This window comes from Lycorma delicatula, chromosome 4 (genome assembly GCF_047948215.1).
Source record: "Lycorma delicatula isolate Av1 chromosome 4, ASM4794821v1, whole genome shotgun sequence".
Taxonomy (NCBI): domain Eukaryota; kingdom Metazoa; phylum Arthropoda; class Insecta; order Hemiptera; family Fulgoridae; genus Lycorma; species Lycorma delicatula.
In genome coordinates this window covers 53,372,523-53,398,792 of record NC_134458.1, presented here as the reverse complement: position 1 = coordinate 53,398,792, position 26,270 = coordinate 53,372,523, and the positions used below count along the sequence as shown (strand labels likewise).

Genomic DNA, 26,270 nt, shown 5'->3' with positions numbered 1-26,270 from the left:
AATCCACATGGTTCTGTGGAAATTAGTTTTCAGCATAGATTTCACATTAATGTTTGGTATGGCATTATTTATAACAAAATTCTGGGTCTATTTGTTTTCAATGAAAACCTTACATTCATTTTTGAAAAATAATTTGCCGGCTCTTTTGGAGGATGTACCTTTAAAACTATATTGCAAATGATTTTCCAGCACGGTGGTGCAACGCCACATTTTTCTTCAGTAGCTAGAGTTCACTTGAATGCTAATTTTTTTAAATTGGGTTGGATGTGATGGACCAATTGATTGGCCACCACGATCACCTGAGTATGCCAGTAGATTACTTCATTTGGAGCCATATGAAAACGATAGGTAGTATACTGACAAAAAGTTAATACTAAAGAAGAGTTACTGGTTAAAATATGTAATGCTGTTGAATTTATTTGAAACAATCCTGAGATGATTTGGGAAGCCACCAGAAGTATTTTGTGTCAGGCAGTGAATATGTGTATTGTGAAGGAGGGGATTTCAAACAGTTCTCTTATTTTATTTTTTTTTGTTTTACTATATTAAGAATAATGTTTATTAGGTACAGAAAGAATAATACAATTTTTTATTTATTTTTCGTCTGTTTTGGTTCAGTAAAAAACTAATTTTTAACATTTTTATTTACTTTTTATTAGCTATATATACATTAATTTTCTCAGAATTAAATTCTCTACAAGTTTTGTTACTAGTACTAAATCTTCCGCATTTATTAGTTATTTAACAAAGCTGTTGTACTACGAACCTAAAAAAGACTTGTTTTTCAACACTGAATTTTATGTTTTACATCAGATATTTTAAAAACTACTGGAGTTAAGTTCTAGGACCTGTTTTATCTTATATCCCAGCTCAAATTATATAAGAAAACATCAACCTTCCTCCTTAATTCAGGTCCTAAAAATTACAGTAAGGCTTCTTTTTATTGGAAGAGCTGATATCTGGGTGAAATCTTTTACTAGCTGTAACTCGAAAACAAAGCATTTTCAGACGTATGTTCAAATGAACTTTTTCACGAACATGTTCTGAAAGTTTCTCTGTTTCTTTGTGGGACACCTGTATATTTAGTTTTATATTATTTTTTATATTTAATTTTTTTAAATTTATATTCTGTTTTATATATATATAATTTATTAAAACGTTTCTTCATGATAACTTTTTGATACATCCTAGTATTTTTTGAACCCTAATAGCTTGTGCCATCTAATGGAATATATACAGAAAAATAGTACAACATACAAATGTTAGTTTGGCCATCTGTGATTTTTAGTCACCATCTCGGAACCCACCTTGAATACATTTAGCAGTAATTTTGCTTATTTTGGATAATGGCTGACACTCACACTAAGAATTTCAGCAATATCTTAAATTTTTATGCATCTGACCTCAGGAATAAGATCATTAATGTGATTTTGCAAAGCTTCAGTCAAAACTTCCAGCATTCACTACAGTTAAAAATCAGTGGCACTTGTTCTGCCTGATCTTAACTGTTCATTCTACTTATACAATTTTATAGTTAATCTATTTTCTATCAATACTGTTTTAACATCTGTTAGTGAATTTGTCAGTTTTACACCTTCAGAACATAGAAATCTTATGATGCTGTTCTTCCACAGTACATATTTCATGCAGAGCCAATATTTTGAAATAAAAAGAGATATAATAATGAAAATTCTTTTTGAATAGCTGATATTTTCTGTGTCAGGGTTACCAACTTGAATGTCAGACAGTTTCAGTTTATTCTATTGAATAGTTTTTCCACTATTTGCTTTTTATCTCTAATTATTGAATGACCATATATATATATATATATTATTATTATTATTATTATTATTATTATTATTATTATTATTATTATTATTATTATTATTATTATGCTTTTACGGCCAACGTGGGACCACTTAAGTCAATTTTAGTTGGATCTTTTCTGAGAAAAGCGTGTTATTTTACTCTTTCGAGCTGCCCAGTATTTCTTCATCCGTTCAGATCTTGCTTTCTTTTCTTCATCCATAAACACCCTCTTCGTTGTATTTTGTCGTTTGTCTGTCTTTTGTTTAAATCTAATGCTTTTATCTTTTAGCTTTGTAATTTTTCCAGTTTTATTCTGTAGGTCAGTCAGGGAAATTCCCAATTCTTTCATATCTTCTCTAATTTCTTTGATCCATCCTACTTCTAGCTTTTGGAACCAGAGCTTTTCAATTATATTTCTTGACAGTCTTGTTTCCGGTGTCCTTATGAGATGACCGAAGAAAGAGATTCTTTTTTTCCGCATAGTATCAGTAACAGGCTCTATTTCTCGATACACCACCTCATTTGGCACAATCCACCATTGGCCTTCCTTTTGGTGTTTTTTATTGATACACGTTCTGACAATTCTCCTCTCTATTTTCAGAATTTTTTCAATTCGGTTTTTCTGAGTGATTTTGAAAAGGGTCTCGCTTCCGTAGGTGACTTCTGGCTGTACTACAGTTTTATAATGTTTAAGTTTTGTTTTAGCAGAAAGGCATTTTTTGTTATATGTTGACCAAGTTAATTTTTGGGATTTAATCATTTTATTTGTCCTGTTTTGCCATGTCACTTTTTCATTTAAATTATAAGTTATTATTTCCCCTAGATATTTAAATTGTTTTACTATTTTAATTTTCTGATTGTTTACCGTAATGTGCTCTATTACCAGAGGATCTATGGCCATTAGTTCAGTTTTTTCGAAAGAGATATGAAGCCCTATCTTTTGTGCTAGGTTTTGAAGGCTCATGATTTGTGTTTTGGCTTCTTGAATATTATTTGCTAAAAGAGCGAGGTCATCTGCAAATCCTAGGCAATTTATATATATATATATATATATATATATATATATATATATATTCAGTTGTTATATTTTAAAGTAGTATCAAACACATATCTTTATTTTACTTCATATAAAAAAAATGTATGATACTTTTAATATAAAAAACATAATTTACGTAATTTTTATTCTTCACATGCTTGTTTGGCCTTAATTTAAGGGTTTTTCTCCATGTGGATTAATGCCTTTTTCCACGTAAATATTCATGTATTCTGTAGTGTTTGACTTTGTTAGTAAATTAAATGTTGTGTAAGCAGTTCAGAACTTAGATGAGAAAGCTGTGTAAGTGTATTTATCTCAACATGCTATATTAAAATGCAGTGAAAATTCTAGCAAAATTCAGTCATATTTAATATAATAATCAGTCATTGGTAAAGTATTCACCGTTTTCCCCCATTGTTCTTAAAAACAGAAAAAAATCATTCTCTGTGAAAAAAAAATTACCATTATAAATTGTAAAACAAGAAATTATTAATAATGTTCTCACAACAGTTTTGATTGTGTGGGCTATTATAAAAATCGGTGCTTATTTAAAATAAATTATTTATCAAATAATTCACCAAAGACATTCATCACATTTTATCACCAAATTTTGGTCCACGGAACTAGTGGCATATACATAAAACCCCGCTCCCTAACCCACCCCACAGAACCAGCTAATTTACTTTTTATATGATTTTTATGTGTTTCCAAAAATTTGCATAAAATATCAATTTTAATCTTTTTTTTTTTTTAACTGTAAAATATAGGAGAATATTTTTAAAAAATAAAATAAAAAGAATATATTTGTAACTGGCATCAACTGGTATTATTCATTTATCAGTATAATGTAACTTAAATCATCATATAAGTTTACTTGCATATTTATGTTTTACTTCAAGAAATGAAAATCAAAGTCAGTATTAATAAACACTTGTTTAAAATCAATTGTCAAAAATTTACAGTTAATTTTTGATTGGCCATTATTTTATGAAATGTTGGATTAATAAAATCAATAAGCATTTTCAAAACAAATTTATTCATACAGACATACTAAGAACTCATTTTCTGTGATTATTCTTTAAGCATTTATTCTTGAGCAGATTTCTCATTCACAATGTACTCTTTCACAGCATATCTTCTGACTGATTTTCTCGTTCTTTTCTTTAAATATTGTTTATTTTCAACTCTGGTAGAGGTATAATGTTTACATTTGTCACAATTATGAATTTAATTTTCTCTAATTGGAATGATTGACTATGTATTTGCAGTTGTCACCAAGAATGGCATTTCATTATGAAAATATGTCAAGGTAACTGTGTAGATTAGTCCCTGATTAATTCAATAGTATAAAGGTATTTATGTATTTTAAAGTTTATTTTTTATTTCTTCTGGTAAAAACTTTTTTTTATGAACTTTGTTCATCATTATAAGAGATCAAAATGGCATTCCTTGCCTGTTCTAAGATTAATATTATTTATGTTTTCAGATAATTCTAAACTCCAACAAAGAGTTTTGTTCATACGTTTTTTCTTTTATAATTACCATTTTTGAAAAGTTAATTGACTTCTACAGTCAGCTCTTTACCAGATAAAGTTTTGAATGGAATCTTAAAAATTATTTTTAATGTGTTTCAGTGAGTGAAAAAGTAACTGATATCCAGCAGGCAGTAGTTAGTTCTGCTGGAGAAAAGATAAGTAATGCTCCTGTTGTCCGCAAGAAAGAGACCAAAACTAATTATATGGGAATGTTTGAGTTCCATAAAGGGGATGATGTTGTCATTATAAGACATTTAGTCCATGGTAAGTACTATTATACATATGCCTTAATTGTTATTGTCTTTAACATGAAATTCTGTTATTTATATCAAATTAATACAGTATACAGTCTATAGTATAGTCTAGTTGAAAAATGAAGACTTTTTCTCTGTTGACCACTGTTATTAAAAATAGAATTCTTTCAAACTGAACTTTTACTTATTTTTATTAAGTACTGACTGCAGATCAATATTAACTTACCATCTTTGCACAGTGTTAGTCATTAATTTTTTCCAGACAATAATCTCTCTTCTAGCTTTCAATGACATTGATAACAAATATTAATGTCACTTTAAGTTACTAATTTTATGTATGCAATCGTTATAAGCAAACTGCTTTTGTTGCTCCCAGTAGTTAAAAATGGATGGTGAAAGATCAGGAGAAAATGCACACAGTTCAAGACCAGCTCCAACTGTCACACCCAGAGACTTGCAAAATCTCTTACAGAGATGTATATAGTATAGTCACATATATCTTGAAATAATATTTATTTTTGTTAATGATATTCCTTAAAAAAATAAAGTGTGCAATTGATTTCTTAGAAATTAAAATTCACACAGTAATTCTTTTTTCTTTCTTGTATGAAGTAAAGGAAGTATTGTGATTGTGAAAAATTTCAGTTTTCAGATTTCAACAGATATATCCATTTTGACTAATTTCAGTGTGACGACTGTATGTACATATGTATGTATGTCACATAACTCAATAACGATTAACTGTAGGATGTTGAAATTTTGGATTTAGAACTGTTGTAACATCTAGTAGGGCACCTACATTTTTTATTGCAATTGACTGGACCAAAAGTGTTCAAAAAAGCCTAAAATCCAAAAAATTTAATTTTGAACTTTTTCTTAACTGCAGTTATAAGCCCTCATTGAGAGCTTCTTAACGATATCATGTACTTATTTTCATTGGTTCCAGAGTTATAGCCAAATAAAATTTTATTAATGAAATATTTAGATTTTACAAGGGGAAAGCACATCAGTTCGAATCCGACTTCATCTCCTTTTTTTTTAATTTAAATATATTGATTTATTAATAATTCTTCTGATTTAAAAAAAAAAATTACAATAAATAATTCAATAATAACAATAAAAAATACATATGAAAAAATATCAGAAGTTATTAATGAAATAAAATTTTATGTACTTTCCATTTTAAAAAATGTGTGTGTGTGTATAATTTAATAGGCGTACAAGGAAGTCATTTAGTGTCCACATCAGATTTTTTATAATGTAATCAGGATTCATTTCATGTCATTCCTTTGATCATACTGAATTTATTATTGTATTATCCTTTTTCTTTGTGCCTTCCTTTTACTTATTTCTCTTTAGATTATTTTTCAATTGTAATTTATACTATGAACATTGTCCACTAACAACCTTTATTATTTTCCTTATTCAGTATAATTCAGTTGTAGTTCCTTAATCCAGTCAGTTCCTTATTCAGTATATTCTTACATTTCTCTCATCACTTTATTGTTTGCCCCTCTATCCATGTTTCTATCTACCAACAGTTAGAAATTAATTTTTTCATCATGTTCCTCTAGACTACTCTATCTTAGTTGAAATTAAGTTAAAGAAAACAGTTATTCTGCAATTCTTTGTTATCAGTTGCATGTACTCATGGTTGAAGTTTTGTTATATCGTTCTTTGTAGATCTTATCTCCTCTCCTCTTCTTTCTTTTTGAGCTTCCTATAATGTATTCAGAAAAATTTTAATTACACAATCTTATTATATAGTTCACAAAAATTGGTACTTATTTGTTATATCTTAGTTTTTTGTTGCAGATTTAAAACCATCTATAGCTGTAAATTTGTTACCTGGTTTACCTGCTTATATATTATTAATGTGTATACGACACACAGATTTTATAAATGATGAAGAAAAGGTAAATTTTAAAGAAAAAAGCCAAGTATTTATTATTCTCTTTTTTATTAATATGTATGTCTACCTTAGTGAAATAATGCTGAAAATTAAAAAAAATCATTATTATTTACACTTTTGTACTATTATGAAAACATAACATTTAGTTAGTTTATTCGGGATCCATTTTGATGATCAGGTTTTAAGATCAGTCAAGTCGGAGTAGTAACTGCAATTTTTCTCTCCTGTTTTGTATTGATAAAATTAAATCTGATTATAATAAAAACCGCTAATTATAATTTTTTGTCATAAAAATAATTGCCGATACCTAAACTTATGTTTACATATGTTTAATACCAGTTTCTTTTCACATTTGGACATACAGTTTATAATAAAATAACATTGAAGACCACATCCGTATAAAATAAAAAGTTTTTGAAACTTAAATTTATAACATCATGTTCCGTATACCAATGGTTGATGTGCTTAAACGATACTGAACAGCCAACCATATGGTTACTAAATAGCAGAGCTGATGTCTTCACCTAGCACTCTTGTAGTAACAAAATGATACAGCTAAAATAGTTTATTGAGGAAAATATATAAGGAATGAAATTTTACTTATTGTTAAAATAAAATTCTGATATCTTTTCAATGGAACTGTAGACAAAAAATAATTTTATATACATATTTAACAAAGAAGATTTGTGTGTACACAATATCTGGATTGTTCTTTATTAGAAATTTTCTACTAAAATTGTACCATCAAGAAATATAATGTCATTTTTATAAGTACATTCATTATAACAATGGGTTGGCCAAAGATCACTTCCTATGAAAAAAAATTTACAATTTTGTTATTAAAATATTATAATTTAATTTTCTTTCAGATTAAATTTAAATAAAAACAACATTCATGTTTTAAAAATACACCCTCCAAAAAATAATGAAAATAGTCAAATTGTACTTGGAAAGTTAGAGGAGTGTTTCTAAAACAATTAAAATATTGAAAATTTTACAAAATAGAAAATCATCTTCTGGCACAGTGGTTTTGAAATTTGAACAGACTGAACCAGTGGGAAATTCCAGAAGATCAGGAAAACCAAGATATTCCAGAAATAGTGAAAATATTGAGTCTGTAAGGAACAGTGTATCGGAGAATGCCATAATGTCATCATGAAAACATTCCACTCTGTTGGGCATTAATCGAACATCATTGAGCAGAATATTTATTAAGCATCATTGAGCAGGATTTAAAAATATTTCCTTGTAAAATCCGATTAGCACATAAAATGAACTTGAATGATTATGCATGATTATTTATTAATACTCCTGGAATACTGCTAGCAGTTTATCAACACTGACGATTCCTTTTTACCTAATTTGGGAATGAATGAAGAAGCCCATTTTCACCTTAGTGTCTACGTCAACAAAAAAATGCTTGTTTTTGGGTTACTGCCAAACCTTAGGTGAAAATAGGTTAGCTATTTTCCTTAGGTCAAAATTTGGAAATTGAATACTTTTGAGAAATCTAGATTTTCATTGGCCTTTATGATGAGGATACCAACTGATTTTTTTTCTTTGGGGTTATTTAAATAAGCCACAAAATTTAAAAGAGGTAAAAACAACATTTGAACCAAAATAGCAGCATTACAGAAAAAAACATTGGTTTTATCTATGCAAAATGTGTTAGAAAGAGCTTAGATTTGTGAAAGCTTCAGAGGCTAGCATTTGAAAGATACTTCTTTCAAAACGTAATTCAGTAAATCATATTTTGACTGAAATTTAATTTAAAGATTAAAAAATTAATTTTGAGTTAATTTGTAATGTTTTATTAAAATAAAAAAGTTGAGAAGTTACTTTTGCCCACCCTATATAATTTTTTTTAAATATTACTACTTACATGCTATGTATTATTTTTGAAATATGAATGCAACAATGACCACAGTCACAGATTCTGAATTAACTCTACATCAATTGTAATTTATTGTCAATGATTTTCTTTTAGTGTTTCATGTTAAAATCTCTCCATATAGTCCAAAATCTTACAAGAGAATTTCAGTAATAAATTGGTTGAAATTCATTATATTATTGAATCATAAGAAAAATCTAATAGTGTATTTTTTTCTGAAAGGTAGTGACACATTTCTATTTGCATTCCTGGATAATATGGGTACATAACTGACAGATAGATATGTATGCAAAAAGATTTACTTCCCTGATTATTTTTATTTTTTGATGTTTTGAACTCCCATGATTCTGAATGTATCATAACTTTGTTTACATATATTTGACTTATACCTCAGGAATTTTTTTTAACCTAGTGTTAAATTTCTTATGCTAAGTTGTACGTCAGGAGGTTGGTACTGTTTTTCTTTTTTTTACCAGTATGTGACGACAATGTGAGGAAGTATCATAGGGAGTTCTGTATTTTGAAGAAATTTACAAAAATGTTATTTTTACATGATTTTTAGAGAATTTATCTCTTGAATTTATAATATATTCAAAATAATACTTGGGAAAATATTTTTATTAAGAATTTGTAAAACAGCCCCTCCAAAAATTTGGCTTTTTTTATCAATTTGAATTTATAAAATTATTTTTCTGTAACTGAGGCCTTATCAGGGTAGAAATAGTTTATCTTAGGTGGTAATATTTTTAAAAAATTATTAGGGTGTTATATTCACTTTTTGGTATTCCACGTTACTGAGTTGACATTGTTTTTTTATTACTTTTCTGTAAGAAACAGTTTGCCTAAGAACAATTTTCAGTTTTAAATAAGTTATTAGCAATCATAACCTCAGTTAATTGTTATCTCTCAGGTTGTTATCAGAAATATTTATTTTTCTATTTAAACTGTTTGACCCAGTGTAAAACTTTGCACAATTCATATCACTTTTACAGTTTTATTTGAGCATCTTGGACCAAATTTCAAATGGTTCACAACCTATGAAATCAGATATCTTATGTCTTAACCTTGTTTTTAGAAATTTCCATTTTATCAGGACTTCCTGTAGTTGTATATTTTAAAATAGCTCGCAATCAGTTGTTTTAAAATAATAATAGATGCCAAATTATGGTTTTGACAGTATTTTGTTAACTACTAATGTTGACTATGCTTATTTTATAATGATCATATTAAATTTTACAATATGGTAGAAAAAAAAATCACTTAATTTTTTTAATAGTAAATATTTTTATTTCCTTCATACATTGCAAAAAGAGTGCATCATATTTCAACTTTCCATGTACATTAGTACATTTAATTTTTTTTTTCAATGCTCTAATTTTTTTATTGTTATTTATTTATTATTATGCAAGCATTAATGATTACTATAAAAGTTGTTACTGATTTATAGGTGAGAGCCTTGCTCATTGGTTATATAAATATGGTGAAAAAAGTTATACGAAGACGAATAAATGAATTTGAAACTATGGTATTATGGCTATCAAATACTTTAAGGCTATTGCACAATCTGAAACAGTACAGTGGTGATAAAGCATTTAAAGAAGAAAATACAGTGACTCAAAATGAACAGTGCCTCAGAAATTTTGATCTCTCAGAATATAGACAAGTAATGAGTGATACGGCTGTCTGGATATATCAGGTATTACATGAAGCTTTTTTGAAATTTAAAATTGTTTTTTTAGTTTCTCTATATTTGTTTGTAGCTTTTTTTTATGGTGCTAATGTAATCTAGAAATTAATCCTTATTTGATTTAACACGTTCAGAGCCAAGGTGAAATTATCATACTCAACAAAAAACTCAATTTATGCAATTTTCTTTTTTTTTATTTAATTATGAATGTAACCTACATTTATGAATAAAGTTTAATATATTTTACATTTTTAGTGATAATTTTTCAAAAACGCCTCTTTGGCATCTGGTTCCGTGAATGATAATTGTTTACGCCATTCTGGCATAAAGTTTCCGTTATTTTCTACGAATTCCAAGCTAGGGTGGGTCCCGTTGTGTTATTACTGGAATGTTAAACTTCGCTTTGTTTCGAATTTTTGTGTCTGTCAAAACCACCTGTTTTTATTATTTGTTCTTGTGTTCGACCCTCCCTCCGTCATCCTTAGCGACCGCGCCCATTCTTCTATCGAGTTATTTCTGACTACCCTTTTCATACACCCGTTATTTTTTCGTCCCCTTACTAATACATGCACACATCTCTTGTCTTTTACACACACTCTCTCCTGTCCACTACCTGGATCTGGTTACCCCCTTTTTCTTTCGCCATCTTTTCGGCAGAGTAGATCCAACATCTCACCAGTGCAGTCGCCTATGGCCATACTCTCCTGCAAACTTTGTGGTAACATTCTCATTCAAGCAGAATCTCAAAACTCGTCACTACACATCTGAGATTCTACGCATCATTCTACCACCAAACCACATCACACCTCTGTATTCCTGATACACCGTGCGGACTACGCCCAGGATTACATATGTATTCATCTGTACTTGCTTTTACGAGTTCATCTCTGGCTAATATTTGTTTGTGATACAGGCAAGTGCAAATTATTCATTATTATTCATATTAAACGTTTATGTTATCCTTGTTCATGTGTAGCCCATTTTATGGGTTAGTAAATGCAAACTATGGTTCTCATCAAATCTACTTTTAATTTAAACACTACTTCAGAATTATAAAACTTATGTGCGATATATTTCATATGTTATTATTGATAACAATTATTACATTTCGTGTTGTTCATCAAAAGTTTGTGTTCAAACGTCAGTTACTCAGAGCAAATTACCTTTACTTGAAAGGTTTTTATTGCAATCAACTCTCTCATTTAATCTAATTTAACTTGTTAATCGCTGAGATTAATTCTTACCTATTCATGCACTGAATTCATATTTTCTTAAATTAATCTAAAGACAATTACTCCGGATATGAAGTTATGTTTATGTGCTTCTTTGTAACTTAATACTTTCAAGAAAACTTACTATTAGAATAAATTCTATTTATATTATTATGTATTTTAATGTGTTTATATTGTGATTTAACGCCTTCTATACTGAAATTATTGTAAACAACTCTCTTATTTTTCGACTCTGTTACACTGTGTATTCATAAAGGTTTATTCATGTATTTTTGTATTTAACAGCATTATTCATTTGTTAATTCAGCTGATATATTAAGTAGTATTAAGTCATGCTAATTTCATAATTTCCTGTTATGTTTTAAGATTATAATTATAACATAAATTCATTTGGTTTCAATAAAGTCCAATTTCTTTTGGCAAATACTAGCTGTGTGTTTTTTGTTAACTTTACCCAACATAGCTAGTTGTTTTTGGTCCTCCGGGCCGGATATAATTCCGGATTTAAAGTTCATACTATATTTCTTAAAGTAAATATTTGTCATAAAATCTCTTTCAAATATTTTTTGATCTAAACTTTTATTATTATTATATATTATTTTGATCTAAACTTTTATTTCTATTATATAAATAATTTAAATTGTTCTCTCAAATTTAGAATATCTTATATTGTATTGTTTTTAAGCATGTTACTGAAAGTAATGATGTCATGAAAGTTGTAAACGACAACTACTAGTTACAGTAATTATATGATTACTTATTGTTTGTGATAATTGAATATAGCAATTATTTTATGTATTAATTCTCTGATAAAAAATTCTTTCAGATTTTATATTATTATTGTTGTATAATTAAGTTGTTATTTTAAGAGTGGCATTTCATATTGTATCTAATCTTACTATTTGAATATTTATTGTAAACTTAATACAAAACATGACTCGTACTCAGGCTACCATTATTTCAGCTAACGCTGCGCTGTTAGCCAAAGCGCAGCTTCGTGTTAACAAACTAAGGAGAATTGTCAACTCTCACGGAATTTCTGTATCTAGTAAACAATTTGATGATGATATCAAAGCCCTCGACCAACAGTTTTATGATATCATCGATGAAATTCTTATTAATAACTCAGAAATAAAAAACCAGTCAGAAATCTGTGATGTAAACTTAATCAGCACCGAATGGGATTCATTGTTTTGTCCAATTAAACTTATAAAACCAGAAACACCCGATTTCAAACAGAATATCAAACCAGTTTTTCATTCCTTATTAGAGACTCCGAGATTTAAAATTCCCATTTTTTCTGGAAATTTCCACGACTGGATAAACTTCCACAATCTGTTCAAAGGTTCCGTCCATGAAAATTCACAGTTATCTTCTGAACAAAAACTGCAAATTCTAAGGACACATTTATCTGGTAATGCGCTCCTATTAATTGAATCTCTTCCCATTTCTGCGGAAAATTATCAAGTCGCTTATGACATTTTGATTTCTAGATATGACAATAAACGTTCTCTTCTAAATAGCTTTTACAGTCGTATTAAATGTTTTCAGTCCAATGATCGTAAAAATTATCTCTCTAATTTTAAGGCAACGTACATTTCTTCTATTAATGCGTTGAAAAGTCTCAACATAAACTTAGAAAATTTTCTTCTTCTGCAGCTTGATTTAGAAAAACTCCCCGCCAATGTTCGAACGCGTTTTGAAAATCGTATCGCTTCGTCAAGCGTACCCACATACGAAGAGTTGATTGAATTTCTCACGGTTGAGGAAAAAATTTCCAAAAGCCTTGACGCCGATGTCACCTTTTCTGAAAAATTTCCCTCGAGTTCACCTAAAAATCCTACGTACTTTAATAACGCTAATCCTCAAACATCAAAATTCTCCAAACCGATAAAGTCCTTCTTTGTTCAAAACCACACTCCATCTGGCAGCTGTCCGGTATGTGCAGACTCTCATCGCATTTATGGCTGTAAACAATTTCAAACTTTGTCACATGAACAAAAAATCGCCTGGTTACGAAAAAATGATCGTTGCTTCCACTGTTTGGGCTCTCATTCGCCGAAAACTTGTACGTCAAAATTTAACTGCAGAAAATGTAATAACTCTTCGCATCATACTTTACTGTGTCAAAAGAGTAACATCGCTCTCTTCGGAATTTCAAATGACAGCACTTTGAAATGCTTTTCATCTTCAGGTCGTTGTACCACTCCTCCATCTCCCACTTTTTCCCGGCAAAATATTACACAGAATTGTCCCTCTCAGTCTTCCAGTAATTTTCAATCTTCCCATCGCTCGTCTCTACGCCCACATACCCCCACTCTATCTGGTTGTCATTCTGCTCATAACGCTTGCCCCTCACCCTCTGTAATCACACCTACTCCCACGACACCTTCCGTCACTCTAGCCCCTAATTTTCTCTCGAATAATTCACCCGTCACTCATTCCGCTCGTATCAGTTCTACTCCAATTTCACCGCAGTCTGACCCCAACGCAACTTGTTTTTCCAGTCATTCCTCTTGTGAACAGTCTTCGACTGTGCTGCTTGGCACTGCCATCGTCTCTTTAGAAGACTCATTCAGTAAACTGCATACAGTCCTTGCCGTTTTGGACTCCGGTTCACAATGTACCCTAATTACCAAAGATTGTCTTTCCCGACTCGCTCTTCCTTTGGAAAATTCTCAAATACGCCATTCCGGTATTTCCTCTACCCATGCTTCTGTCCTTGGTACCGCCAACATTAAAATTCACGCCTTACCTCAATTCAAAGGGACCTTTCAATCTAAGGCACTTGTTCTTCCTAATATTTCTGGTAATCTTCCTTCGCATACCTTATCCCCTTCAGTCGCCCACAAATTTCATCATCTCCATCTCGCTGACCCGACGTTTTGTTTTTCCTCGCCTATTGACCTTCTTATTGGTAGTGACCTGTTCTGCCATGTTTTGGCGCCTTCCGGCAACATTCAAGAATCCGGATTTCCTTCTGCGCTCAACACTGTCTTTGGATGGATAATCATCGGCAACACCTCCGAATTGTTCAATTCGCCGTCTGAAGAATCTACTTTCTTCTTTAACACTGTAATTTCACAAGAAGACTCTGTTGGCGACACTTTTCATAAATGTAGGGAAACCGAGGAAGTTATGTATGCCCAGCCTCCCAATCCGGATGATCAACGATATGAGCATCCATTTCACTCTAAAACCCCTCGAAGTCCTGAAGAACGATACGCTGTCGCTTCAACTCTTGCTTCAGACGCTACAACCGTGGCTAACAACCGCAACAGATCATACAGGTTACGGACCTACGAGGCTAACCGTGTTAAACAAACTTTGGAAACTACTTCACCTCATTCTGTAAAATCTTCAAGTAAACCTTCTGACATCGCGTCTCAAGGAACATCTGCCTCACAGCTTCCTTCTTGCGATTCCTGGTGGAATGGTCCACCAGCCGTCCACGTTCCTATCAATCGCATACCTCTTTCTAAGCCCAAGAAAACTACTTCTCAAATCCGTTCTTTCAACTCCGCATCCTCTTACCGAAAAACCCATTGATTCGAACCTCTCTCTTCGTGTTCGATGGACTCTTCTACAGCAAAAAATTCAAAATTTCTGGAATCGATGGTCCAAGGAGTACCTTCATGAGCTCACCTCTCGTTCCAAATGGAACAAATCCCAACCCAATCTTGCTGCTGGTGACCTCGTCATGTTGAAATCCTCCAATACTCTTCCTCTGCGTTGGCCCATTGGTGTCATCTCGGAAACATTTCCTGGTAAGGATGGTATCTGCCATGTCGTCCGTATCAAACTCTCTTCTGGTTTCATCACTCGTCCTGTAAATAAGATTCATCCTCTGGTCTTCTCTTCATGATTCTGCTCGCTCGCCCCCCAGTATGTTTACACCATTCTGGCATAAAGTTTCCGTTATTTTCTACAAATTCCAAGCTTGGGTGGGTCACGTTGTGTTATTACTGGAATGTTAAACTTCGCTTTGTTTCGAATTTTTATGTCTGTCAAAACCACCTGTTTTTATTATTTGTTCTTGTGTTCGACCCTCCCTCCGTCATCCTTAGCGACCGCGCCCATTCTTCTATCGAGTTATTTCTGACTACCCTTTTCATACACCCGTTATTTTTTCGTCCCCTTACTAATACATGCACACATCTCTTGTCTTTTACACACACTCTCTCCTGTCCACTACCTGGATCTGGTTACCTCCTTTTTCTTTCGCCATCTTTTCGGCAGAGTAGATCCAACATCTCACCAGTGCAGTCGTCGCCTATGGCCATACTCTCCTGCAAACATTTTTATCATATTGACAGCATTTTTTCCAAAGTGTGACCTTGTTTTTCACTGTCTTCACATTTGCTGACGAAATGATTTCCTTGAACGGTTGGGCCAGGCACTATTTCCTTTCATGTTGAACTTTTGTAACAATTCCTGTATTACAGCCAATCAGAAATCATGAAAAGGAATTTTTGTACTTGCAAATAAAGTTTGAGAGAATTTAGTATCACCTCAATAATATGAAAAAATAGTTTTTTATACTGGCGTATTTTTACAAGATACCCGAACATAAAAATACATTTAAGCAAAAGAGAAACTTCTAATGACTTCAAAGTTAAAATGATAGATAAATTTATTATATGTTGGAGAATAACCTAGTAACCTCCATGACATATTTTAAAATTAGTTATCCTCTTTATAAAATCATGTCATCTTGTTTAAAAAAAGTTTATGTAAGTTAGGCAACATAAATATAAGCTGATGAACACAAAAAAAACATGCAGGTTTGTTATTATTCTTGAAATATTATAATCAACCAGTAATAAATTTCTTTTCTTGTAATAAGTTTCATCTTTCATCATTTTTCAGGCGCTGTGATAATATGATAACATCTGATTTTTATGATCTGTGCCTGACATATTTATTATATACTGCATATTATATATTGCATATATTTATATCATTTTCTTTTGTCCTCTTACATTTTTGGTCTCTATAAGTACGTTTTCGAATTCAGTAGTTAAGAACATGATGTTTCTTTTGTCTCGCCATTTACAAATTCCTACCCCTTCTGAATACTGACATAGATTCCCAAGTCTTAAGTTTTGCTCCAGCAACATTTATAGGTTTATCTTTCAGACTTTTCGAAAAGTACCAGTCGTGTATGTATCCATTTCTAACAATTTTTTAGATTGATGAAATGAATTATAAAAAAGATCCATGTAAATTGGGGGTCTGGACCTTAAGTTTTCTTTCATCAGGTGTAAGACAACATTAGCAGCATGGCTTTGTCCACCCATATCATCTAAAATGACAGTATAGATGGATACTTTGAAAATTGTTCCATAGGTTTGGTCAGTAAATAAAGTTTGATACTGTATTTAAGTTTTTTGTTTTTTATATATTGACGAAAGATCAAATGATCACGCCATAAAATCATAGATTCATCAATGCACTATTCTTTTTTAGGATAATACAGTGCACTCATTTTGTTATTAAATAACTCCAGTAAGGGCCTTATTTTATACAAACAGGCAGTTATAACTTCTCCTGTTTTAGGATTGTGACAGAAATGAAGGTACCTCAAAATTGTTATGTATGTATTTCTCCCCATGTAATTATGGAAACATAAATTATTGTATATCTTATGCAATGAGTAAGCCAGTAATCTTTCAAACAATTCAGTCTAATATTTCCCATATGAAGTAGAAGATCAAGAAATATTTGCAACTCTTCCCTCTTTACTTCTTTCCTAGATAACACAGGTGAATTTGGATATTTTGATTTATTGGGCTTGGGAATTTTATTTTTTAAATTACTAGCATATAATTTTGTTTCCTTTAAAATAAGATCAAAAAACTTGTCAAATGGATTCAAGAAATCAATAGGCTTGTCTTCATTTGGTATGTTGTGAAGTATACCAGAATTTCCAGTTAAGTTGATTTTCTTTAAGTCAGGTGGTTCATTAGTCCATGTATATTTCAGTTTTTCTTTTAACTGCTTTTTATTTCTATTTACACTGCATCGTTATTGTTATCACTAATAAGTTCTTCAGGATTTATATTTTCAACGCCAATCAATAATATTATCATCTGTTATATCTTCCATTTCATTGTCATTATCCCTCCCCCCCCCCACAACAATAATCGGAGTCATCATCCCCCATAAAAATTCAGGTACACATATTATCTTATAAGAATTTATATACCAACCTAGTGCATATCTTCTACCAGCCAATTTAATCATTCTCTAATTTCACTCAGTACTTTCAAATTTATGTTTAATCAAAAATAGCTTCAGCTGAAATAGTCAATAAATAAGTTACCAGTCACTTGGTATTGTACAAGGGCTTCAAACAAACTTGAATTAGTTCTATACATAAGTGCATTCTGTACACAGTTTATTGTTACCACTAGATTAAGAAATAAACAGCATAGATTTTAATTTTTATTATATATTATTTTTATATAAAATGGTTTTATCTTGTTGAATATTAATATAACTCTGCCATTAATGAAGAGAATTTTAATTATTGATTGTGAATTTTTTTTAGGGTGTTATCAGATACACAGAATCAAAAATTCAACCCAAAGCAATTCCAGCTATCTTGGAGCATGAGGCAATTTCAGGTTTATCTGGATCTGTACGACCCCGTGCTCCATCTGTCACTGAATCATCAGTTACAGTACAACATTCACTCGATTTACTACTACAGGAATTAACATCTTTTCATAGAGTTTTAGTATGCCATGCAGTTGATCCTGAACTTATAACCCAAGTTTTCCAGCAGGTAATTTATTTCGTTTTTTTAACATAATTGACAAAAGTCTTAATAATTAGAATTTGCTAGTATTATAAAAAAAAAATTGTCATTTAATACTACTACTGATATAGTAGTATAAAAATACAACCCAAAGCAGTAATCACCAGCAAACAATTATATAAGTTTGTTTTTATATATTATATAAATTTATTTAAATATTGTAATGAGTCCAGAACATATGTGATAAAATTGACTAATATTATATAAATTTTTTCTAGCTGTTTTACTACATTTGTGCAAGTTCATTAAACAACCTCTTGCTCAGAAAAGATCTATGCCATTGGAGCAAAGGAATGCAAATAAGATATAACCTTTCACATTTGGAACAGTGGGCGAGGGATCAAAAACTTCAGGTAATTATAATTATTTGAACATGGCAACAGTTCAACTTTTGAACGTGTCAACTTTGCCTAATTTTAGTTAGTTTGTAGCCAATCCTCTTCTGGAAATGAGCTCACTTCAAAAACATGCATATGATTTTTAACCATCTCCAAAATGAAAACAAAATAGCATTTTTGTAATTAATACCAAAACAGTGAGCCATATCTATGAAACTAATATTTGTTTTTTGTTGACATTTATTTTAATATTTTAGTTTTTTTTAGTTTCTTAAACACCTTGAATGTATTTCTTTATATTCCAAGTAACAACTTCATATTTTTCTGTTGTTTAAGAGTAAATATTCTTTTGTATGCTACAAGTATGAAATATAATTTAATATTGTACAGTGTATGGTATAATCTGAAACCCTTTAGTCCTAACTTCTCAGTAAGTCAATCAAGAGTTGAAGGAGCCTGTATCAAACAATATTTTCATTTAAATTTACTACTACTTTCACTTTTTACTACTACTTTTTTATCTACTTTCATTTTACTTTTTATTAATTGAAATAACCCTAACCCTCTTCATAAAATAATCGCAGTGCATGTAAGTTTTCTGGCTTGTTCATTTAAAATTAACACACAAATATTTGTTTATGAGATTTATGTAACATCATAAGGATTAATAAATAAAAAATTGATGTATAAGTAAAATAAGAATCAGTTACTCCATTTTCAATAAGAATAATCTTTATCTTATTAAACTGATGTAATTTATGATTTCTCAATATTTACCAAAACTCTGACTCCCAGTAATTCAAACTTTTCACTATGCTGAGTAGTCAAGTTTTTAATTAGATTTTTTACTGACAAGTGTACTTTGAAAAAAAAGACACTTTTTTCTATTGCATTCCTTTATACGTTATATATGTATTTGAGTGTTGTTATGTTTTATGTGTATTTTTGTAAACGTCTGTGTTAAATCTGCAACTTTAAATTTTATTTCTAAAGTAAATATTACTATTCTTTTAGCATCCTCAAATACTGGAAACACTTGCTCCAATAATTCAGGCCTCCCAGTTACTACAGTCTCGCAAGACTGATGATGATGTTGTTACAGCTTGTGAAATGTGCAACAAGATGTCACCTCAACAGGTAAATACTTAATTCATGTCTACAGATTTTAAGAAGGGTATTTCTTTGATTAATTTTGTAGATTATAATCTGTTTATATAAAATTTGTATTAAATATTGCAGACTGTTTACTGTTACTTGCTGTAAATTTTAATTACTTATTTCTTGACATAATTATATGGTTTAATTTATAATAATTTCCTTACATACCTGATATCACTTTCATTGGCATATTTGTATACACAACTCATATGCACTAATTTTTTTTTTTCATTTCTAGTTCATATTCATGCTTGAATACAAGAGTACATTAATATTTTTGTGAAAATAGTATTTAAGCAAAGAAATACATCCTTTCATCTGGCATGTCCAGTGCACAGTCTGTAAAATTTCTTTACATTTGCTATGTCTACCACATGGATGTTTTGTTATAATAAATGATCTAACAGATTACTTTTTCTTTATAATTGTATACAATAATTAGTGTCTGATTTTAATAATTGAATGTAGCGAGTAAAGTAAAATTACACAAGTCATCTGGAGTGATTATTAACTTTCTCTTTTCTTTTCTGATAAAACAACATACAAAAATTGTAAGGTATGGATATTATAACAGATGATATGAGATTAGGAGAAAGATACTTATATTGTTTTAGTACAGCAATATTGAAAAATAAGTACTCAAAGTTGGAATATAATCTACTAAATGAGAATAACGATGCAAAAGGAAGACATTTATGACCAGCTGTTTCTAGTGATGTCATCATGTAAAAAATTGATTTAGCTTTTTTTTAAATTTTTTTTATAATTGTTTGCTCTTTAAAATAATGTTATCAGCAAACAAGTTTATTGGTTTGATTGATGGTTTCATCTAAATGAGTTATTTTTATTTTTTTTTTAATAACAGCAGGAATAAGATAAAATAAACAAAAATAACATTAGTCTAGTAGATGTACGTATAAGTTGATCCAGTTACTAATGGAGATGCCCTAAAATCAAAGCAACTAGCTTTATTAACTAGCTTCTCAAACAATTATTCTGTTAATCATCGGTTTGAAATCTGAAGAAATAATTGTATGCATCAATCCATCGGTTACTGTGGTGTGTTTATTTCCTATTTACTGATTAAATTGTTTATTTTATTACAGATAATTAAATTGCTGAACCTGTATACTCCTGCTGATGACTTTGAAGAACGTGTACCTGTTTCCTTTATAAGAAAAATTTCACAACATCTTAAAGGAAGAGGAGATTCCCATGATAAGGTAACTGAATTGATATTTACATAGATAAAATTGCATCTTTTAGAGTCTATTGTTCATTATTTATCATAATTTCATGAAATTATTGGGATTATTTCCAACTTTAGATTCTAGACATTTTAGAAGCAGAGGTCGAGTGTGAATCAGTATGAATAGGAATGTTTACAGAAAATTTATGTGAAAGTTGGCAAAGGTTTACTAATGGATATTTCCTTAAAGTAATTAATTACCCTTCAAATTGAGGGATAATGTTATTGTAAATGTTCATATTAACGTTAAATGTTTTTAATGCACACATGTATTTCTAAAGCATGAAACTATGTAGAAAAATAAATTATATTTGATTTACCCCCGTATATTTTGACTATAAAATTCTTTATTATTTAAGTTCTCGCTAGTCACTACATAAAACTTAGCCAGAAAAAATACAAGATTATATGTACAGGATAAAAAACAGTTAATAATATGACAAATTATTCCACTTGGTACTGAGATAAGGAACAGTATTTAGAGCGTAAAATCATTCATATTTTAATAAAGTTCTCTAGAACCTGTTTCCATGCTGTAATAGGCAGTGCTTTTGTAATAGACCTATTATATATAAAAAATATATATAATAGACCTATATATAAAAAAACAGCAAGTGATCAAATTGAAAAATAATTTTTCTGTCTTTATTAAAATCACTGCCATTTATTGCCAATTTATAAGCTTCAGCTTACCTGATGAACTGAACCCTTCAAATTCATCAGTTAACTGTTGGTGATAGCATTATTGGATGCTAGGCTTCTGAAAAAAATTTCTTTTTAAATCCTTTAAATCTTCTTTTTTTTTTACTTGTATCTTATTTAGTTGTAAAATATTCCAGAATCATAAATTCCCTAAAATATTCCCATGAGTGAAAGTTTTATTATGACTGAAGTCTCTTAATAATTTAATTGAAACAGTATTCAGTAAGGGTTTTTTCATTTTGTTTCCTTAGCACTCATTCATCCATCTTTGTTCTCTTTCTTTTTATTATATGTTTATTGATACATGTATTTTTATGTTTTACAGCCTTTATTAATGGATACTAAATTCAATTTTCCTGTGAGATTCCCTTTTAATCCATCGAACATTCGTTTGGAAGACATTGAGATACCAGAAGTACTTAACCTCCCGATGTTGAAGAAGGTTTAAACAAATTGATTTCAAGAAATTAAGCTATGCACAACAAATTTTTTCTTTTACTATATGATTAGTGATTAAAATATTTAATATATACATTTTGTATGTAACAATGAACATTTAGGCAGCATTTGTAAAGCTGTAATTATAAATATTTAGAAACTATTACCGTTAAAAAAAACTGAGTTGTTGATCGAGGAAATGAATTTATGTAATTATTGGTTTTTGAATCACTATTAAATATTTAACACAATGTTATGACAATTCATTTGAATTAATATACATATGTACAAGTAACACACTTATAAAATTATACAGATTTAAGCATGCTTTTTTGTTATATAGTATTGCTGCCTCCATGTAGTTAATTATACTTAATGTGAGGTATATTTTATTTATTTATTTGTTAAGAGAACATCATATAAAATGTTTATGTGTATATAAATATATATATAATATCAATTTAGATTAAGTTCTAGTTCTTGGAGTTGATATTCTTTTGCTTTCAGTCATTAATTTATAAATAAAATTAATCACCTAGTTACTAAATACGCTACAGCTTTATTGAGATATTGGATTTATAAAAAGATTATTTGCACTCATTGAAAATTTCAGTACATTATAAAAATTTAATTAAATATTTTATCTTGCACAGTAATAATCTTTTTACAGTTTTAATTCAAAATTATTTGAATTTGATTCTGCTTGTATCTGTGCTTTCTTTTTGGCACTGAGGAAAACATTGTTTAGATTTTCCTTTTGGTAATTTCTATCAACAATTAAATATTTTATTTTTTTCTAAGCTCTATGCAAAATATTCATCACCTTACATATGGCAACTCTTAATGACATGATCTATTGATCACATTGTAAAGATTACCTGCAGCAAAACTCTGCTGTAACATTTTTCAAAGTTTTGAAGAAAAAGTCATTATCTGACTTGTTATGTAAAATTACACATTCATTCTATTAGAACATGTTACTAATTATAAAAATTATAAATAAAAAAGATTTTTAGAAGTAATATGAAATTAAATTTTTATATAAAGTAACTCACAAAATTAATTTGCTTAAAGTTGTGAAAATAGTACTGGCTAAAACATTTATTTGGTCCATCTAAATGTTTTTGAAATGTTAATTAAACTAAGTTATACATTATAAGAGTTGAAAGTCTAGCTTTAGCACGACAGGCATCTCAGCTTACATGCAATCCCTGAATAGGAAAGGAGTCACCTGACAAGCTGAAAGGTAAATCTCACCCTTGTCAAAGGTCCATTATAGAAGAAGTAGCTCCCCCCCCCCCCAATTTCAGATGATGCCAGTGAGGTGTCTGATCTAGTTTCAGTGGTTTCTATTCAGAAAAGAAGAAATCAAGGATAAATTGAGGGAGGGGAGGGAGGGATCAATCAATGTACAGAGGATCTGCCAGCCTCTCAGAAGATTACATCACTTTATTGTTTTCCCTAATAACATAATATTAATCTAAAACAGTTGGAAAGTCAACAGAGTATTCTATGCTGTACTACATGTCAGTGAAGTAGAGTATTCATCACAGTTCATATAGCGATAAGAGACTTCACTTTATGTTTCATTTTTTTTATAATACTGGAAATTTGGTTCTAGAAGTAACATTCATTATTACAGATAGTTATTTTTCTTTGTATTAATCTGTAGTAATTTATTGTGATGTTTGCATATTCAGGGCAGTCTCAAAAACTACTGCAAAATTCTATGAAGCCTTAATTCAGGAATGTTTTACAGTTTTAGAAGTGTGTTAAAGTGAAATCATTGCATTGCTTCAAGATGGAAAAACAGATACAGTTCAAATAAAAGGTGAGAACACTCACCTACCTATAATGCTTTCATAGTTTTACACCATCATCAACAGACAAATTTTATAAATTACATACAATTATAAATTAAGATATATGGTTAAAATTTTAAAGTCATTACTATATATATATATATATATATATACTAGTGTAATAATTAAAACCTCTTACATCTACCATGATAAGATAATGATTACCATTAAAGGTGAGATATTTTCATAAGTTGAGTGTTCTTACCTTTTACTTGAACTGTATCTGGTGGATTTAAATATTTGTTTTTAAAATAATTTATTTGATGCAGTGGTAGTATAATGTCTGAAAAAAATATATATATATTCTTTTTATTTTGATGTGCTACATTTAATTTAATAACACCCAGTAGTGCACAACAGTATTCTAAACATTCACTCCTGATATATATATATATATATATATATATATATATATATTCGTAAATACAATCCTATCTTTATAGATGACAAAAATGTTAGAAATGAATTTTTCTCTTAAAAATTAATTAAAACCTAACACAATAGTATTGAACCGCATTTCCTCTTGATTTGTTTAGATTTCAAGAGGACCTAGATTATTTACTTTCTAGTCAGTAGTCTAAGATGTCTGAATGAAATTGCAGTGTTTTTTGTGTTTTTAATTTAATTTGGCTATTATAATTCTTAATTTTAAAATTATTAATAGTCAGTAATTTATTTAATTTTTACCTGGCTGCACAAGAAATATTATGGGTTTTGACCTAATCGTATTTACTGATATTAAATCCTAGCAAAAGTTACATTTTGAATTAAACAGAAAAAATAAGCTAAAAAACAAAAATATTTTCATCACTGTATCTCTGCACTATATAAAAGTATATCATAAACACGAACTTTAAAGCCAAGTATCGCTTCTGCTGCCTGTAGTACCATTCACCTACTGTCACAGAACCACAGTTTATGTTTAAACATTGGTTGTTAGTCTACTTTAGTTTAATAAACATGAAAACCACTAATACTGTTCTAAAAAATGTTTGGATCATCTAGGCATTTTTTTTTATCAAGAGTTACAATAAGTATGAAATTTTCATGTTTTATAAGTAGAACCAGCAAATTTATTTTATATAGGAGGGGAGTTAATAATATAAATATCAATAATAATAACTATTATTATTGATATTATAACCAAGTTTTCCTGTGATTGATACACCCATAAGTTCCAAGGAGTAGATCATGCGCCCAATTGAAGAGCTCACTGTATTTAATTTAATAAATGTACTTAGTAAAATAGTAATAGGCTTAAATATTTTTCATCAATCTCATTTCTAAACAGTATATATGAATTAGTTGTGGCTAGTTTCACTGACATAAAACCTGTAAAATTATTTTATACATTCCATTCTTGTGATATTAATAATAATAATATTATCTGTTTAACCAAACTGTTGGAATTAAGAATTTGTATTGTTACACTATAAACATGACAATTTGTTACAATTTTGGGCTTTCATATATTAAAATACTTCAAAAGTATATGCAATTTATCTTGCACAGTTTACAATTTATTTTTAACTGTTAGCTAGGAACAGAAAAATTTTTGTACTATTTTATTTTTTTAACGTCTTCATCCAGACATTCTCTCCAGTCCATTAAGGATATAAAAGTCGTTAGCCATTTTTCTGCTATAAGCACTAATTAAGGTATTTTTAGTTACTAGAATTAACGTGTTTTTGTTACCTATTTGTAAATTTATTATTTATTAAAAATTATATTTTATTACATTTGTGTTCACTTCACATTAAATTGTATATTGAAATTATGATTTTTTATTTTAATAGTAAAATTATATAATCAAGAAAAAGTTTTTTCTTGAATTATTATTCAGCTCTATGTTATGATTGTATTATACTCTTGTAATATTTCAATAAGTATTAATATTTAATTACATTCCTTACTTCTATCATGTCTGTTGATATTAAAAGTAAATTATGTTGTAACTGTTGTGCAATAATAGATGTAATTTATTTTTAGATAAATATAATAAAGTGAATTCAATTTAGAAAACAATTGTTTCTGTTATTACCACTCGCTGTGTACAGCAGTAATTCTAAATTTTTTCTGGGTTATTATATGTACATCAGATTTAATCTGAAAATAAAAGATACTTATTATAGAAGTAATGAATTTACTTTAAAAAGCTCTTTTGAGTTCCCAGAATTGATCTTCAGTTTATTGGTGGTGTATAAGCAATGTGAACATTCCTTGTATCAACATCTGTTACAGAGGGGTAAATAGGTTTTCAGATCAGACACATTTGTGTTCATGCACGCATGTGCCAGTACTGTTGTAAATTGTAAAATTTCCATAATAATAAATAAATACAATT

General features: G+C 29.5%; 1 protein-coding gene across 2 annotated transcripts in view; it reads left to right on the top strand.

Moving 5' to 3' along the window:
• The window catches only part of didum (dilute class unconventional myosin), a 164,553-nt gene extending 138,637 nt beyond the window's left edge, over positions 1 to 25,916 (top strand). For both annotated transcript variants that reach the window (XM_075362968.1, XM_075362969.1), the window contains 8 exons: positions 4,480 to 4,644; positions 6,450 to 6,550; positions 9,885 to 10,133; positions 17,910 to 18,146; positions 18,398 to 18,532; positions 19,532 to 19,654; positions 20,782 to 20,898; positions 21,952 to 25,916. In XM_075362968.1, coding sequence (XP_075219083.1) covers positions 4,480 to 4,644; positions 6,450 to 6,550; positions 9,885 to 10,133; positions 17,910 to 18,146; positions 18,398 to 18,532; positions 19,532 to 19,654; positions 20,782 to 20,898; positions 21,952 to 22,074 — 1,250 coding nt within the window. In that variant the 3' untranslated portion in view covers positions 22,075 to 25,916. The remainder of the gene's footprint in view (positions 1 to 4,479; positions 4,645 to 6,449; positions 6,551 to 9,884; positions 10,134 to 17,909; positions 18,147 to 18,397; positions 18,533 to 19,531; positions 19,655 to 20,781; positions 20,899 to 21,951) is intronic.
• The last annotated feature ends 354 nt before the right edge of the window (positions 25,917 to 26,270 follow it).